Consider the following 18,642-nt stretch of genomic DNA (forward strand, 5'->3'; position numbering starts at 1 on the left):
CAAGGTAAGGCAAGTAAAGCACCTTACATGGGGCCTGGCACTTATCATTATTATTATTTTAAATTTAAATTTAATCAATTAACCTATAGTGTATTATCCTTCAAAAAAACCCTGATATCTTACCATTTGCCTTGACGTGGCTGGCACTTATATTTACACAATTGTGAATTACTGTAATTATTTTCAACTCTCGGAATGTGTTTGACTTTCAAAATGACCATGCATTAACATTGTAAAGAGAAAAAATACTGTTGTTCTCTGTGCATCTATCTGCTATATAGTTATGCAGTTCTTTTACCCCAGAAGCAAGTTCAGAAACATGTACCCTTCCAGGAAACATCAACTGACAGGCTGTAAACAAGAGAATCCTGCACTTGCTATGTTTTACATTCACTAGTGCCCTAGAGGAGAACCAAGGGGGAAAAAAAAACACTCTATGGATGATGATGGTCGTGGTGGCAATTATAAATGTTTATTGAGTAGGTTTTGAGAGCCCCTACTATTCTAACTGCTCCAAGAGACAATTTTCCCTGTATCTCTTGCATTTCTGCACGTCTTGAAAAAAGAGACACTGTGGGTTTGTTTGTTTGTTTGTTTGTTTTGTTTTGTTTTATTCCAGACTTTCTTTTCAGGGATTTTGTAAATAACTGATCCTAACTATGCTGAGTCCAAACCCTGTGATAGATCTTAAGAAAAAAAAAAAAAGTGGGGGCACCTGGGTGGCTCAGTCGTTAAGCGTCTGCCTTCCGCTCAGGTCATGATCCCAGGCTCCTGGAATCGAGCCCCACATCAGGCTCTCCGCTCCGCGGGAAGCCTGCTTCTTCTCCCTCTCCCACTCTCCCTGCTTGTGTTCCCTCTCTCGCTGTGTCTCTCTCTGTCAAATAAATAAATAAAATCTTAAAAAAAAAAGTGTTACACAAATTCATGCTTTTCAGAATGTGGTTCTTGTAATTTTAGTGCTCTGAATCAAAATAACTGTTTCTTGAAAGGTCTGTGATGGGAAAAAGAGATCCTTGATCAAATACAATGAAAATGCTTAATGATGCAAAGATAAGCATCACTAAAGGGTTATGTAAAAATTTTGCAGCATATTTGACCAAAGTTTTCCCTCATTTTCCAGTGTTTAATGGATAAGGAGTCCATGCACCAAGAATTTAAGAAACAACGATATTACTTTTAGTAGGATGGCATCCATTTTCCAATAAAAACAGTTATATCTAATTAAGTAATTGAAAAAGAATGTTGCCGATATAACAAATTAAAACTACAAAATGCATCTTATAATTATTTTAAAGGGATATTATTTGGCCTTTAACATAATAGGTAAAATTCCAAATTAATCTATTATAGTTAGACAAAGAAATGTATGTCTATTTCAGGTCATAGAAGTCACTGAGTATAACATCACAAAGTAATAACTCATTTTATACAGAATTTCTAACTTTATAATTAAAAAATCAAATATTTACAAGATACTTAAATATTATTACATTAAATTGGAAGAAAAAAGAAATATATATTTTAAAAACCAAAGTAAATATAGTCTTCTTTAATAAAGTCAAATTTCATGTTTAAAGAACCTGAGGAGACAAAGTAAAAAGGAAAACTGATAGTTTTTCATTGGTAGGTAAAACAGGGACTTTTGCCAAAAAACATGTAATCTTCATAACAATTTCAAAAACTACTCTTTCACTAAAGCTAACCATTGCAACTAAATGAAGTGATTTCATTAAGCTAAATAAATGAAGCCATCAACACATTTTGGTTAGTGTTACATCATTTTTCTTGAAACATGGCATTCAACTGTTTCAGACTGTGAATTTTTTAAAAAAAACTTAAATATTTAGCTTTGCAAAGTCTAGATAATAAAGATTTTTTGTGTTGGTGATTGAAAAGATCAATGTTGAGATATTAGTGTACAGGTATGTAAAATATTGAGTTACGTAAATAAAAGCCTGAACAATATTAATTTGATATGACATGCAGCATTGAATTATTATTTTCTAATTATTTTTTTATTAAAAAGAATTAAATCCAAGTGTTCTGGGTTGTTTTCACAGTATCAACAAAGGGATTATGCCTCCATTTCTTTTAGTTAGTACTGCCTCCTGGTGGGCAAAGTGAGTGGCAAAATTAATCACCTTGAAACCAAAATAAATGATCTATTGGACAAGATGATTTATTAGTATCCTTTGGAAAACTAGGGAATGTATGCAAAATGGGGGGGGAGAGATGATGTGTTTGGCACAATACAAAATGAGCTCTTCATTGCATAAATGAGGAATAGAATCAGATACTTTATGAAACCTTTTCTGGTTGATGATAATAGCATCATTAGGTAGTGAAGGTGGTTTGTCTTCCTGTTTGCTGTGGCAGGAGGACATACACCAAGATCATTTAAAATTGTACCAAGTTGGTCACATGGAGTTTAAAGAATGGATAATGAATATAATCTTAATTCCCTGAGATAAGTTATTACTTATATTGAAATCTATACTACTTGAAAGTTATTTAGTAAGGTATTGGGAGCATCATTTGGATTATTTATACTGAATTTATTTTTTATGGAGTTATGCATTAGAACTGAAATTATTATGTTTTTGGAAGTTTGTCAAAGTAAGGAATACTATCATGATGATAGTAATTTGGCTTCTAGAATTTGCATCTATGTATTACTATTTTTATTTCAAAACTCACATTATCACAAAAACACCACTCAGATAAAGAATTATGACCAGTTTTTTTATAAGAAAAAATCATAAATGTAACACACGTCACCTAATGAAATCGTTAAAGTATGGCAATGTGTTCATGGTAACTGGAAATTACATTTTTAATTTATCTGTTTACAACAATCGTTCCATACTCATATTAAGTTAGGTATAAAGTGAAATGGATTGCCTGGGTGGCTCAGTTGGTTAAGCGACTGCCTTCAGCTCAGGTCCCAATTCCGCATCAGGCTCCCTGCTCAGCAGTGAGTCTGCTTCTCCCTCGGACCCTCCCTTCTCTCATGCTCTCTCTATATATATCATTCTCTCTCAAATAAATAAATGAAATCTTTAAAAAAATGAAATGGATTGAAATATGTGATATGCTCATATTAGTAATTAAAGAGTTGCTAGTCAATCATACACTATGAAGTGGTACATATATGACATTGATATTTTGCAACAAGGTAACCGATAAGCATTCATGAGAATATATTACCCCCAATTAATTTTAAAAGTACATTTTTAATAAAATAAATAGAGTGAAAATACAACTTTTTTATGTAATTCAATTGCTGTGTTATAACATGGCAGGCATACCTCAGAGATATTGTGGGTTAAGTTCTAGACAACCCACAATAAAGCAAATAAAAACTACAATAAAGTGAATCAAATTAATTTTTTAATTCCCCAGTGCATACAATAGTTAGGTTTGCACTATACTGTAGTTTGTTAACTGTGCAATAGCATGTCTGAAAAAGCAATGTACATATCTTTATTAAAAAATAGTTTGTTGCTAAAAAAACACTAAATCATCTGAGCTTTCGGTGAGTTGTGATCACTGATTGCAGATAACCATAACAAATATAATAATCATGAAAAAATTTGACATATTGCAAGAATTACCAAAATGTGACCCAAAGTGAACAAATGCTGTTGGAAAAATGGTGCCAATAGACTTGCTCAATACAAGGTTGCTATAAACCTTTAATTTGTAAGGAAAAAAAACCAAAAAAACAAAATATCTGTGAAGCACAAAATGAAGTGTAATAAAACAAGGTATGTCTTATTATAAAAAAAATTTCACTCCCTCACATGCTTTTACAACATTTAATTATTTTTCAGTAATTATTATCACAAGACTGCTGTAAGTCCACTTGCTTGGGGTTTATCCAGCATTACTGTTTGCCAAAAACAAACAAATAAACAAACAAAACAATCTTTTGGTTGACATCTTCTAGACATGAGTTTTCTTGTCTTTTAGATACTTAAACTTCCTAAGGATTATAGCCATTGAATATGATAGACAAAAACCACAGTTTTTGTAAATCCTACAATTATTTGTCTCAGAAATAGCTTTCTAAACTGAATACCAAAAAACCTAACATTCATTAGTATGATATTGTAATTCATTACAAATATAGTGACTCTGAGTTTCATATAATGGTAACAGTCTCCATTTCAGGCATTACTATTGTACTGGCTATATTTTATATCTTAAACAGAAAGATACCCAACAATTCGACAAAGAGTCTCATAAAAGTCTCAGATATATGAATTACCATCTTTCAGTTTTATATGACAGTTTCATTTATTAATGTAATGTGTCCAGTGGCTTTCAGTAATACAAATTTGAAGGTCCATTCCTATCCAATAACTATTCCTGACTAGTTACCTAACCTGGAAGAAGTGAGCTAACATCAGGAGCTCTATAAGATTATTCTAGTGAAGAGACTCTGAATACTCAGGCAACCCAGGTTAGGAGTTTATTAGCATTCCAATTCCAATTTAATATTATATTTATATATGGCTATGTTATATAGAGACATATTATATATGTTATATATAGGTATATATATGTGCGTATCTCTATGTATATCTATCTATTTATATATCTATATATATATATCCCTGTATGTATCAGATCATTTTCAGTGCCCTCAATTGGCAATTTTGTAATGTAAGAAATAAAAGAGAATCTGAATGTATGGTTGTATAAAAGTAAATATCATGTATGTGTATTTGTGTGTGTGTGTGTGTTCACATGTAAAGACTATAGGCTTAATATCATTTATTGTTCCAAACACACACCTTTAATTTGATTAGGTATGGTCTTAACATAATATTGACCTTCATTGCTCACTGTATACAAGAATGTATGTATGTACCACAGGGAGAACAATGATGCAGCTTACCTTTCTTGTACACACACAATTGTATAAGACATAATATTTGACATGTAGAACCTATTGAGAATTAAGAGTTTTGAAGGATGTTTGTAATAATAGCATTGTCCAATATCTTTATAGAAGTATAAGCCTTAGAATTTCATATATTTAAAAGGGCTTTTGATATCATGGGGTACGTTATGTTAATATAAACTATAAAAGAGAAGTTACTTCTGGAGGATTAAGTCACTTGTCAAAGATCACAAGCATTTATTGAACAAGCTGTCACAATTCTCACACCTGTCCCCTAGAACATTCCTATATCACATCTATTATTATCAAAATTTTCTTAAAGTTACAAAGCCCTGAGCAGTATTTATATAAACTGGCAGTAGGGGAAATATTTGTAACACCATACTATTAAAGAAAAATAATGCATAAATAATAAAATTCATATATATCAAATCCATGAAAATGTCAAAAGCTTTGCTAATAACAGCATGTTAAATGTACCTAGTGTATAATTAGTAAATTGGTTAAATAAAATAGGACCCATTTAAAAATAGAACAAGATGATAATATTGGTCTGAATTATTTACTTTAGATGTGATTTCTCAATATGCTGGCATGTTTGAATGCTAAATCTTACCTTATAATGTGTGTTTGAGGATTAAAATGAGGTAATATATGTAAAAAAACTCAGCCCAGTGTCTGACATCTAGTAGATATTTAACAAAAGATAGATGTCAATGATATACCATATAAGTGACTGTTAGGGAACCAATTGTCTCCCAACAAAAACTAGCAATGAAACGGGAATATATTTTATTTTTATCACTTCTGAATGAGAAAGCCACAAGTTTCCACTTGAAAAGAGAGGAAGGGAAAACTGCATTATAAAAGAACTGAATCTTTTTGGTGAAGGAACAAACATTCTTTTAATGACAGAGCTAGAGTAAAGCAGATACTCAGGAGCACGCTACAGCATAATCATATGCAAGCTTTCCACAATGATATTACCCTTCTGGTTGTTGTATTTTAAATTATTTTTGGAAAATTAAAAACTTGACTAAACTGACAGAATTTTTAAGCTCTTTGTAAAACAAGAATCATTTAAGTTTTTGTCAAAAACTGTTACTGTTTTATCACTCAGAACTCTAGAGAGATGCTCTTAAATATAAATGAATAAACAAATCACAGATTAAAATGCTCCCCTGAGAATAAATAAATAAATAAATAAATAAATAAATAAATAAATAAAATAAAATAAAATACTCCCCTGAGATATATTGGTAAAGGGTAACTGACTTGTGCTCCTTATATTAGAACCATTATTCAAAGGAAATTATTTCCTAATAATATTTATCAAATTCTTAATGGATTTTAAACACATAATATACTCTATCCTAACATATTTGTAATGTCACTGAAAAGCAGTGTGAAATATGACTTTCTGAATAGTTAGTAATTCTTTTAAACTTGTTAAGACTGTCTTTATTTTACTGCTATAATCGTCAATGTAATTTTAATAAAAGATATCTTAAACAACTGTAAACCTCAAAATTGTGTATTAATTACAGGTTAGGCTCTAATTCATATAGCAATAGGCAATCTAAATGTGAAAATCAATTGAGAAGTCGATGGTATACTAACTATTGAACCAAAATTCATTTTGTCAGTTGAATTCCATATATATATATATATATATATATATATATATATATATATATATAATTTTAGAATATATAAGAATTGGGTTCTATGCCATTTCAAAATAATATTAGAATAAGAGCATGTGTGCATGTCAAAAAATTAATCAGAGATAGACTTGCAAATTTCCAAACATTTCAATATATATCTCCTGTACACAGAGGAAAGACTGGTCGATTGTCATTGGACTGCTTTGTGCATTAAGGTGATTTCAGGTCACTGGTATAATGTGGGTGGGATTATTGTCATAAGCAGGAATAGGTACAGAATGCAGAAAATCAAATGGTTAAAGACTTCCTCCGCATACATTCTTGACTATGTAATAAACATGTTCTGACAAATAAGATTACCAATTCATCAGAAGTCCAGGGAATTATTAGCTGAGAATTGATTACTAACATCAAGTGAGGACATAACTCACATTTCAATAATTAGTTACCAAAATACATACAATATTTGATTTTTAGAATTTTTCTCATCTACCAATGGGTAAGTTATTGCTCTTAGTCAATTCTTTTTTTCTTAATATTGACATTGAAGACTTTTTTAAAGATTTTATTTACTTATCAGAGAGAGATAGCATAAGAGAAAGAGCAGAAGCAGGAGGTAAGGCAGAGGGAGAAGCAGACTCCCCACTAAGCAGGGAGCCCAATATGGGGCTCAATTCCAGGGCCCTGAGATTGTGACCTGAGCTGAAGGCAGACACCTAACTGACTGGGCCATTCAAGTGCCCCTAAAGACATTTTTAGTGGCCATTTATAATTTGCAGTAAAATACCATTTCAAGATGATTCCCATAAACAGTCAAGAAAAATACTGAGTTCCAAGTAGAGTTAGGGTACAGGTCCTGACAAAACAGCATGTCTCTGATTTACTTACAACTCAGTAGCCTAGAAGCCATAATATGAGAGTTCTGAAACATGTGTCAGCCAATAACAGTGAAAGAAGTGACAAGCATCATCTCAAAATTTTATTACATTATAAAAGAAAACATGTTCCTAGGCAGATAGTTGAAAAAACATAATTTCTACTACTTCAGATGATAGGATTTATATATCCCAAGATAATAAAGCATCAAGAAGAAAGCTGTACTAAACTTATTTCAACTATAACAGAATTATAAATATGATTTAAGATTAACCTGAAACACTGGGACCCTTCTTGAGAAGGAAGATGCTCAGTATGCTTAAAATGTATATATCATTTAAATGCACATCATACATCACATCTTGGAATAGAAATTCCCTTTTGCAACACAAAGGTATGAAACTTTGAGTTAATATGAGTGCTTTGAGGATAAATAAGTGTAATAATTTCACATATAAAATAGCAAGACATACTTCAGTTTGCTGAGAAAGAACACAAACAGTTTGGGAATCCCTGGAAGGGCAGTCTTACATAATTCATTTGAATAAAACATACCTAGCAAAATAAAAAAAAAAAGTATGTCTTTTCATATTCTTCAGTAATACAGACACACACAGATGACCAAACATGGAAAACAAATTGTGTAATTTAGTTGGTTGCAGAGAAATGTGCAGAGATTATATTCGGATTTGTTATTAGTAAGCAAGACTGATGTCATCAATTTAGAGACCCTCAGAAGAATAACTGCCCTTTCATCTTTTCAGAAGTAAGTGTAAACTTGGTAACTTCTCCATGTTTGTTTTTTTTTTTTTAATTTTGGTTTGTTTCGGTTTTGTAGAACTCTAAAAAAAGTAAAGTAAAAATAAACCTATCTTTCTATGCAAAACAGGATGGAAGGAAATAGGGAAATTGTCCTTCATTCCACAGTCAGGCTCGTGACTAAATAATACCGGAAAGGGATAGGTGAGTGAGGATGTCCAACTTGTACAATAAGAAGGGCCAGCACCTGAAGGGAGAGGCCAGAAGGATTAACCCAGGAAAAATTTGTTAAATTTCATGATTATGATCAGCAGGAGCACAAATTTATGGAAACCTTTTGCTGTAGGATAATAATCCTACCTAGAGCAATTTATTATTTCAACAATAAACATCAAAACATAAGAATGTCATTGTGGGGAAAAGAGTTTCCTTATGTCTGACTAGAGTTTACTATGCCATAAAGCTACCACCAAATTTTAACATATAAATATTGTCTTGCTTTTTCATAGAAAATAAAATGAGATAACAGCGCTTGGTTCTCCATAAGACATATTTTTTAAAGTTCATCTGCTAAATCATAGATATAACTGAACACCAACTCTTATGGACAATGACTGATGGAGGAATTCCATGAGAACAAATCAGAGAGTTAACAGAAAAATATGTTGAAGTTTCCAACCAGCACTATATGAAGAAAGGAAATCTCAGTAGAGGATCCCCAGTGACCTTGCAGAATTCCCAAAGGGCTCACAATGGCTTTAAAACCACATTGAAGATTTTGAGTTCTTAATGTTTTCTCATTTTTAGCTATATTTTCAAAGCTCAGTCAGTTTTTTTCTTCTTCTATACTTACATGAATTGATGAAACTATGATCTTAAAACAGTCATCTCTTACCTTTGCTTCTTGAACTGTCTTGACTCTTTTCCTGCTGGAATTAAAACAGAAATAGGTCAAAATCTGAGTATGTGATCAACAGCCTGATATAACAGATCATGGTAACTAAAGACTTGTCAAGATATTTTGTTGCACATGTACCCTGGAGTCACCATAACACAAACCTCACCTTAAAAAACAGTTAGGTCCAATCTTTTATCAAAGTAGCAATCATTCTTCCTGTACATATATTTCTTTAAGAAACTAATACATTATATTAATATGGATTCATAAATAAATAAATGGTAATGAATAGTAAATAATCATGCCTCTCAAATGCCTTAGGCCATTTCATTTAATTTCAACAGATATTGAATCATGTCTTCAGAATTTATTTTCAATGTCTCTGCATTAATCACAAATTGTTGGTGAGGAAAAAAGTTTAAGGGCAAACAGTGGACAATTCACTAAAAAACTATAAAAGACGTTTCAACTGTCTTTCCTTCAATTTAATTTAGAATTTGTCCCTGCCTCACTACTCGAAGGCTAAAGTTGACAACAATTCTATTATTTATTCAAAGGCTGCTTTAGTCAGACCTGTCTTTCAATTTGACATACTCCTTATTAGTTACCAGGCAACCCCAAAAGAATTAGCTTGCTTTCAAGTTCTTAAGTAGAAATTGTGCCCTCTATACCTTCTCAATTAATATTCAAGCATAGTTTACTCTGTGTAAGTTTCAGAGCCTCACACTAAAAATGAGTTTGAAATGTATTTCTCATAAAGAATGACATATATAAATAGAACTTCAGAAATGTACAAATGCCAAAAAATTTTGATAAAATTTATGAAAATCGTGAAAAATAAGAACTTACTTTGCTGCAGTCATTAATCCAAGAGTCAGATTTGAGAATAAAAATGCATATTGACAAATGTACATTTATGGAACATGCACATCCAATGTACGATTCTATTAAACTTTAATACTTTGTGTGCTACTTCTTTTGTCCGAATTTATCCAGCCCTTGTTTTTGTTTTTTTAAAGATTTTATTTATTTACCTGACAGAGAGACAGTGAGAGAGGGAACACGAGCAGGGGTAGAGGGAGAGGGAGAAGCAGGCTTCCCGCGGAGCAGGGAGCCCGATGCCGGGCTCGATCCCAGGACCCTGGGATCATGACGGGAGACGAAGGCAGATGCTTAACGACTGAGCCACCCAGACGCCCCTAGCCTTTGTTTTTGGATCCTGTACTGTCCTTTGTTAATTAATTTATTTTTTCCGGTCCTGATTTATTTTTAATTTAGAGTATCTCTTGTTCATTAAAACTAAAATTTAAATATAAATTACTTGATTTAAAACTATATTATCCTTTCATCATACAAGATCAACAAGCTTAAGCTTTCCAAAGAGATATTTGCTAATGAAAAAAAAAAAATCTGTCTCTCTGTCCTCTCTCCTTTTCTTTCGCCATTCATTTAGTCATTTATTCTTTGAGTAACTATGTATAGATTGCTTTTATGTGCCAGAAACTGCTCCAGATGATAAGGCTACAAAGGATGAACAAAACAGAAATGAAATAAAACAAAACAAACAAAACAAAACAAAAATGTGTCCTTAAAGTAACATACTGCATAAATGTTAGTAAATTCTATTTAGAAAAAAGATATACCATAGAAGGTAGTTTTAGAGTAAGTGACTGCAATTTTACTTGGGTCTACAATGACAAAATGACTTTTTTATGTTTCAAGTTTTTATTCAAATTTTAGCTAGTTAACATACAGTGTAATATTAGGTTCAGGAGTTGAATCTAATGATTCATCACTTACATATAACACCCAGTGCCCATCACAAGTGCCCTCCTTAATACCCTTCACCCATTTAGCCTATTCCCCTACCCACCTCCCCTCCAGCAACCCTCAGTTTGTTCTCTATAGATGAGAGTCTCTTATGGTTTGCCTCCCTGTCTCTTTTTTTTCTTTCTCTCCCCTATCTCATCTGTTATTTCTATTTCTTGAATTTCTACACAAATGAAATCAAATGGTATTTGTGTTTCTCTGACTTATTTTGCTGAGCATTATACACTCTAGCTCCAGCCATTTCATTGTAAATGGCAAGAGCGACTCTGGAAACAGTATGGAGTTTCTTCAAAAAGTTAAAAATAGAACTACCTTATAACCCAGCATTGCACTATTATGTATGTACCCAAAGGGTACAAAAATACAGATTCAAAGGGGTACATGCACCCCACTTTTTATAGCAACATTGTCAACAATAGCTAAATTATGGAAAGACTCCAAATGTCTATCAACTCATAAAATGAATTTTGAATAAAATTTTGAATGAGATGAGAGGATATTCCGAGGATTGATCTGGGGGAAATATATTCTAGGAGAGAAAAACAATCGCACACTTCCTTAGGTACAAAAGTTCTTGGTGTTGTCAAAACTACCAAGGAGGCCAGTGTGACTAGACTAGACTAAGAGGAGTTTGGTAGGAAATGCAATACAGGAGCCAGTAAGTGTGGGATAGATTAGTACCTGGGGCATTTGTTAGATCTTTGGCTCTAACAATAAGAGAGCTGAGAAAACAATGAAAGGTTCTTTTCAGAGGAGTAACATTATCTGAACTGCATTTAGGTAGAATCATTCTGGCTATTAAGAATAGCAGTAATTCAGGTGGGAGGTGATAATGGCACAGAACAGTGTGGTAGCAGTGCAGTTGGAATACCAGAACTGCCAATAGAATAAATTTGGGGTATGAGATACAGGATAGATGAGGGTAATTTCAAGGATCTGAGTCACTAGAAGGATGAAGTTGCCTCTAAGATGAGAAAGGTATCCAAAAAAGAAAAACACTTTTATACTTCATCACTTGATTTCTAATACTGTCTCACTCTGTGAATTTTTCTCCTGTTGTCTGACCACCCCTTTCCCATCTGCTTTACTGATTCCTCCACATCTCAATTTCTAAACACTGGTTTCCTCGACATTGAGCCCTTCCCTTTCTTCCATATATACTTCACTCCTTTGGTGATCTTATCTAGTCTTCTGGCCTTAACCACCATCCTTTTCCTAAGGACTCTCAAATGTATTTATCTCTGGGCAATTCTCACCATTGAACTTCAGCCTCGTGTACTTAACCGTATTTCTGACATCTCTACTTGGATATCTAGTAACAGCCTACTTATCACATCCAGAACTGAACTTCTGATCTTCCCTTACTTCTTTCACCACCTTTCTCATCTTCTTCATCTTCCTCATCTCTCCCTCCTTCTAGTTGCTTAGACACTTAAGGTAATCCTTATCTACTCTGTCTTTTAAGAGTAAAGAGCCTGAATTTTTCATGGGTTTTATGCTTGAATATTCTGACTTTGATTTTACTTTAAATATCACTCTGCGGATGCAAAGTAGGCAGATGGTTAAAATGTTTGGAACTCACGGGAGATATTTCAGCAAGACATATAAATTTAGAAATCGCCACCATGTGTATATATCATCAGTACTGCATCTGGAGAACATATAGTAGAGTTGAATGATCTAGAACTAAGTATTGGAAACAACATAAGAAAAATATAAAGTGAATCAGCCAACAGAAGAGAATAGAAGGATAGACACATCAGAGGAGGGGAAAAAAGGGGGGCATGGAATCATGGAATCCCAGGGAATATATTACGTAGGGGGGAGATTTTCAATAGCATAGAATTCTTCTGACAGACCAAGTACGATTATATCCAAGGCAATGCCCATTAGAAAAAGTGGTAGAGGGGCTTCTGGGTTAAGGGCCTGCAGTCGGTTAAGCGTTTGACTCTTGATTCCAGCTCAGGTCATGATCTCAGGGTCCTGAGCTGGAGCCCCGCCTCAGGCTCTGCACAGGTTGTGGAACCTGCTTAAGATTCTCTCTCTCCTCCTCCTTTTGTCCCTCCTCCCCCATCCCCACTCACTAGCGCTCTCTCTCTCTCTTAAAAAAAATAAAAAAGTGGCATAAATGGAATCATTGACTTCAAAAAAAAAAAAAAAACAAACACGTTTTTGTGGTGTTATGTGTTTGGAAGTAAAACTGAAGTTACTCAAGGAAGGAGAGGGAAATTGAGAAATGCATGACATAGTAAAAATGTAATGGGAGAAAAATGCATGGAAGGAAAGGCCTGGGGTGGTGTGTGACTGGTGATTAAGTGAAATTCATATAGGTATGGTGTTTGGTTTTTGTTTATCTCTTTGTTTCATCTTTAGTTTTATATTATTTAAATCAGTGAGAATTGAGAATGTATAAATATGGGAGATACATAGTAGAAATGGAGCGGATTATGATAACAGGGAGAAAGGATATGATGGATTTCATAAGGTTATTGAATGTGACACTGAATATAAGTGGCGACATTTAGATAGGAGGAGAACCAATTCCTCCAATATAACAGGGAGGCACAGAAAGTGGGGTCATAGATGCAAGAAGTTTATAGGTTTGATCTGATTAATTTTAAAAACTTAGTCTCTGAGGATTTGTTTCCTTTATCTATTAGAAGAAGTCAGATGAGTGGTGAAGTAGGATGATTTCTCAGAAATCTGAGGAGATAGAGAAGATTTTAAATGCACTGCTTTTTATGAGAATAGGTGAATAGGACAGCTTGTTATTGTCAAAATCCTAATTGGGATTTGCCATAATAAGTTTGTATGACACGGATATTATCTTTATTTTAATTATAGGCAAATAGGCTTAATACTCACTGATATCATATCTTATTATATTTTTTCTTAAAACACAATTCTCTATTTATATAATTGTATATAATCATAAATTACCAATGAAAATAGCCTTAAATATTCTATAAACTGGAAATGTTCAAGAAGCATGTATTTAAAGAAAAAATAGAAGTTAATTTAATGGACTGAGAAGAATAACAAACCTGCAAAGTAAGAAAAAAATAAAGATAAACTTCTTCATTCACTGCAAAACTTGTATTAGAAGAATGTCAGTAGATATTTAGTAAGCATTATTTAGGATTTTCAAAGTAATAACTATTCCAACTTGCTTCTATGACTAAAATGTTGCATTATTCACCTGGCAGTATACTTTCCACAATTTTATTTTATAAACTATTACTTCATGTTTTAAATGTTAATTTTTTAATGGGGAAATGTTAAGGAGAAAATTATGATTATTTAATTATGTGAGAACTCCTAAGAGGTCAGAAAGATTTGTTACCCTGTCCTCATGATACATTTGAAAAACATTCTTACATTAAGAAAACGTAGATCTTGTCCGCAAAGGTAGAATGCCAATCCCTTGGTATAACTCAACTTTAATATTCTTTCAAAAGATTTTCTGATCAATTGGTCCTGTCTTAAAGTAAAAAAAATATATCTTGGCTACATATCAAAATTAAATAATAGCAAACCATTTGTGTTCTACTTTGTACTACACGATTTCTTGGAAAAATTCCCAAAGTACTATAGTAATTACACAAATAGACTCCATGAAATCCAGCTCAATGATAGAAATGAATAAATAGATCCTTGCAGACAGTATGATAGAGATTGGCAAAGACAATCTGGGCAGTAGTGTGGATTCAGAAGGAACACATGATTGCATAACATAATGTCTTAAATATTAAAAAAATACAACATAATAAATGGAATTTAGCTAAGCCAGTGTAAAATTAAGTCATGTTGGGGTACACAGGAATTTCTAAAATGAGATGCAGTGGTCCTAAAGCATCTAGGCAAACAAGAGTATAGCAAATAACACTAATGCATAGGTTGTTAGTACCATTTAAGGGCAGAATGCTATTACTCTAGAAGGTATTATTAAGAATATTTCTTATCTAGTATTTGTATTTTAGCATGGCATTTACTAACATCTCATGATGCCTCTAACACAAAAATTGATCTCTCTCTATCAAGCACTAAAATTAAATGTCTGGCCACAGTATCTTCAAACATAGTTTACTTGGTTCTTTCCTTCTTACTAAGAAGTACAAGGTCTCTAGAAAGAGAAGAAACTATCTAAATACTAAGTGAATCATTTCCATCATAACAGCATTGAGTTATAAACATTAGACAGTGAATTGTCCTCTTATTCTATACTATAAAGCGTAAATCACTTAAAAAAAAACACATAAACCTCATACAAGTAATACCCATGGATACTTTTGTTTTAAATTTGCCTATGCATATCCCTAGATTAATGAGGTTAATTATGTGCCTTTTGGTCATCCCATAGGCTTCCCTTCACATAGAAGGATATAAGAATGAAGCAAGTGCAAGTACAATGGAATTGGTCCCTTAGAGGTAAAACAATTCTCCCTCTACTTTGGGAGAATGTACTTAGTCTTTCTTTTGAATGTACATAAAAATAACGTCTATACTACATGAAGGATGTAGGGAACATCTGTAAAATGCAGCATCTTTCCCCCTCCAATATGGGAGTGATAAGAAAAGATTTCTAGGTTATCGTTTTGCCTCAGCCCCATGTGACTTGGTTTGCATTTGGCCATTATTTAAAAGGCATAGGGTAAGGCCATGTTACCTAGATAACTAACATAATATTAGAAAGTTATTTTCTACTTAAGGACTTGCCCTTAAACACATCAATGCCTTAGTTGAATGGGTGGCACATTCTGAGGAACTATAGAATTTCTTTAAATTTTGGGGAAAAAGTATTTTTTATTTATTTGTTTTTCGTTGCCTAAAATATATAAAAAAGCACACTCAAACTGTGTTTAGGTTGATCATGTGCTGAGAAAACAAACAAAACAAACTGTCAGCTGGGGATTTAAAAAAAAGTCAAATGTACAGAATAGTTTTACTGGCATATTTAATCAAGTCCATAATGAATCTTAAAATTTAAATGTTAACAAAAGAGACAAATGAGTCTGTGGTATCCAAAAGTGATGTGTCCTGGCTAAAGTAATCTTGCTCACAATCCATATGATCCATACTTGTTACTGAAGTAAATGATGAATGATGTCATCATTTACCAAAGCTGAATCATTATATATATATATTTTTAAAGATTTTATTTATTTATTTGAGAGAGAGAGAATAAGAGATAGAGAGCACGAGAGGGAAGAGGGTCAGAGGGAGAAGCAGACTCCCTGCTGAGCAGGGAACCCGATGTGGGACTCGATCCCGGGGCTCCAGGATCATGACCTGAGCCGAAGACAGTTGCTTAACCAACTGAGCCACCCAGGCGCCCTGAATCATTATATATATTAATAGTCTAACATGCAGCACACATAAAATGTGATTAGAAATATTTTCTGCAAATTCTATTGCATTTGTATTTATTTGTATTGGATTTACATATATATTTTTATATAATGCATATACATACAGTAGTGCTATAGAAGCTAAGGTAAATGTATATAATTTTAAAGTCAAGAATAAAGACAAATAGATCTTAACAGTGAAAATAATGGATGGAAAGAAAAGATATACAAATATAAATTTTGGTGGTAAACAAACATGAAGGTGAAGATTATTAATTTAGAAGACCGCCTAGTTTAAATTTCTTCTCAGAATTCTTCCCTTCTCTTTGATGCAATTATTGTTTACCAGACAAATACCACCAAACAAAAGTTGTGAAATGTTGATTTGCAGCAGAATATTCATGTTCAATATATATACCTATATATCTATAGATAAATATATATCTTTGTTTATTTCCACGTGCTATGTGGTTAAAATGTAAAATATTAAAGTTTTTTTTCAAATTTCCAAACATCCCAGAAAAGTCATATTTTTTTTATAGTTTAAAGTATCCATTTGACAGAGTATCTATTTGACAGAGAGAGACACAGCGAGGGAGGGAACACAAGCGGGGGGAGTGGAAGAGGGAGAAGCAGGCTTCCCGCCGAGCAGGGAGCCCAATGCAGGGCTCAATCCCAGGACCCTGGGATCATGACCTGAGCCGAAGGCAGATGCTTAACAACTGAGCCACCCAGGCGCCCCGGAATTGATATGTTCTTGATGTCCCTTTTAATCCATAGGATCCCCTTTCATCTTGTTTTCCTCTCAATTTATTTTTGAGAAATCACGTCACTTGTCTCCAGAGTTTCCTATAATCTGGATTTTCCTGATTTCATCCTGATGGTGTCCTCTGTCTTCTGTATCTTGTGAACTAATAGTTGGATTTATGGGTTTAATTAGACTCAAGCTTATTTTTTTATTTTTTATTTTTTTTGTTACTGTAGCTTTTGTTTTTTTGCTTGTTTGCATGTTTGCTTGCTTGTTTATTTGTTTGTTTGTTTGTTTTGGCAAGACCACTTTGTAGGAGGTGGTGTGTTCTCCTCTCTGGAGTCACCTAACGTCTGATTATCTCTCTTTTTGTGGTATTAGCAGCTTTTGATGATTAATGTCTAATCCTACTATAAAATGTTGACATTTTAATTCTATCATTCTTTCTTCATGTATTGGTTGGAATACTTTTATAAAGAGAAACTTCCTCTATTATTACATTCCACAATGGATACAGACAATAAAGGAAAAGTAAATACTTGATTCTTCTCTTGTGAAGGATATCCAGATAAATATGGAAACATCTAAAAGATACACCTATTTAATTTTTGAAATATTGATTTTTTCTAAAAAAATGAAGTTAATTACATTTTTAAATGATAATATACATTCTAACTGGCTTTATCCATTTATCGCATTAATATGTGAAGAAATTCAAAGTATAATTAGAACACATTAATCTTATGATCATATTACTACTTTAATAAGGTATCAACATACTAGCTCACTCCTTGAATATAGGTCTGTTTGGAATATACATGGCCAGCACTATGCTATAAGATAGGAATGAAGTATAGACAACATAAATTTCTTTTTTTTAAAGATTTTATTTATTTATTTGAGAGAGAGACAGACAGAGAGAGAACAAGTGGGGGTAGGAGCAGAGGGACAAGCAGACTCCCCTGCTGAACAGGAAGCCTGATACAGAACTCTATCCCAGGACCCTGAGATCATGACCTGAGCAGAAGGCAGACGCTTAACCGACTAATTCACCCAAGTGCCCCTAGATAACATAAATTTCTGATCTCAGAATTTCATGTTCTATCTGGAGAGACTAATAGCTATTAATTATAAAACAATGATAAAAAAAACTTACAGGATGATCTGGAAACAAGAATGGGAGGAGCAATTGTCTATGCTGAGTATGGGGCAAAGGGAGAATTCACTGTGAAAATTGTTGCTTGAGCTAAGAATTAAAGAGTACTAAACTAATTTGCTGTGGAAAAGAGTATTAGGCCATGCAAAAGCACAGAATTGTAAAATATTTAATCCTTTGGGAGAAATAGTGAATAGGTAAGCATAGCTCAACTACATACTTCTTTAAACATGAGGCTTATATAAAAACATATTCAAGAAACTTCTCTCCCACTTCCAGAAGAAAATTTATGCCTACTTAAGTGTTATAGCTAAAGCTATCTGGTAAGGAGCCATATAAATTAAATAAACATGCCAATTATTATAACAGTTTTCACAGTGTGTTTTTGGAGTGTGAAAAATAATGATGATTTTCCTAACACAAATCACTAATTAAAGGATTTGGAATAAAT

At 33.0% G+C, this 18,642-nt stretch overlaps 1 protein-coding gene across 2 annotated transcripts in view; it reads right to left on the bottom strand.

Annotated features, from left to right (window-relative positions):
• FSTL5 (follistatin like 5) overlaps positions 1 to 18,642 on the bottom strand; it is a 741,602-nt gene that overhangs the window by 618,795 nt on the left and 104,165 nt on the right. The window contains exon 3 of one of the 2 annotated variants that reach the window (XM_027597352.2): positions 9,107 to 9,137. In XM_027597352.2, coding sequence (XP_027453153.2) covers positions 9,107 to 9,137 — 31 coding nt within the window. Of the gene's footprint in view, positions 1 to 9,106; positions 9,141 to 18,642 lie in introns of both variants that reach the window. The other variant, XM_027597351.2, reaches the window with a different exon arrangement.

Source organism: Zalophus californianus, chromosome 2 (genome assembly GCF_009762305.2).
Source record: "Zalophus californianus isolate mZalCal1 chromosome 2, mZalCal1.pri.v2, whole genome shotgun sequence".
NCBI lineage: Eukaryota > Metazoa > Chordata > Mammalia > Carnivora > Otariidae > Zalophus > Zalophus californianus.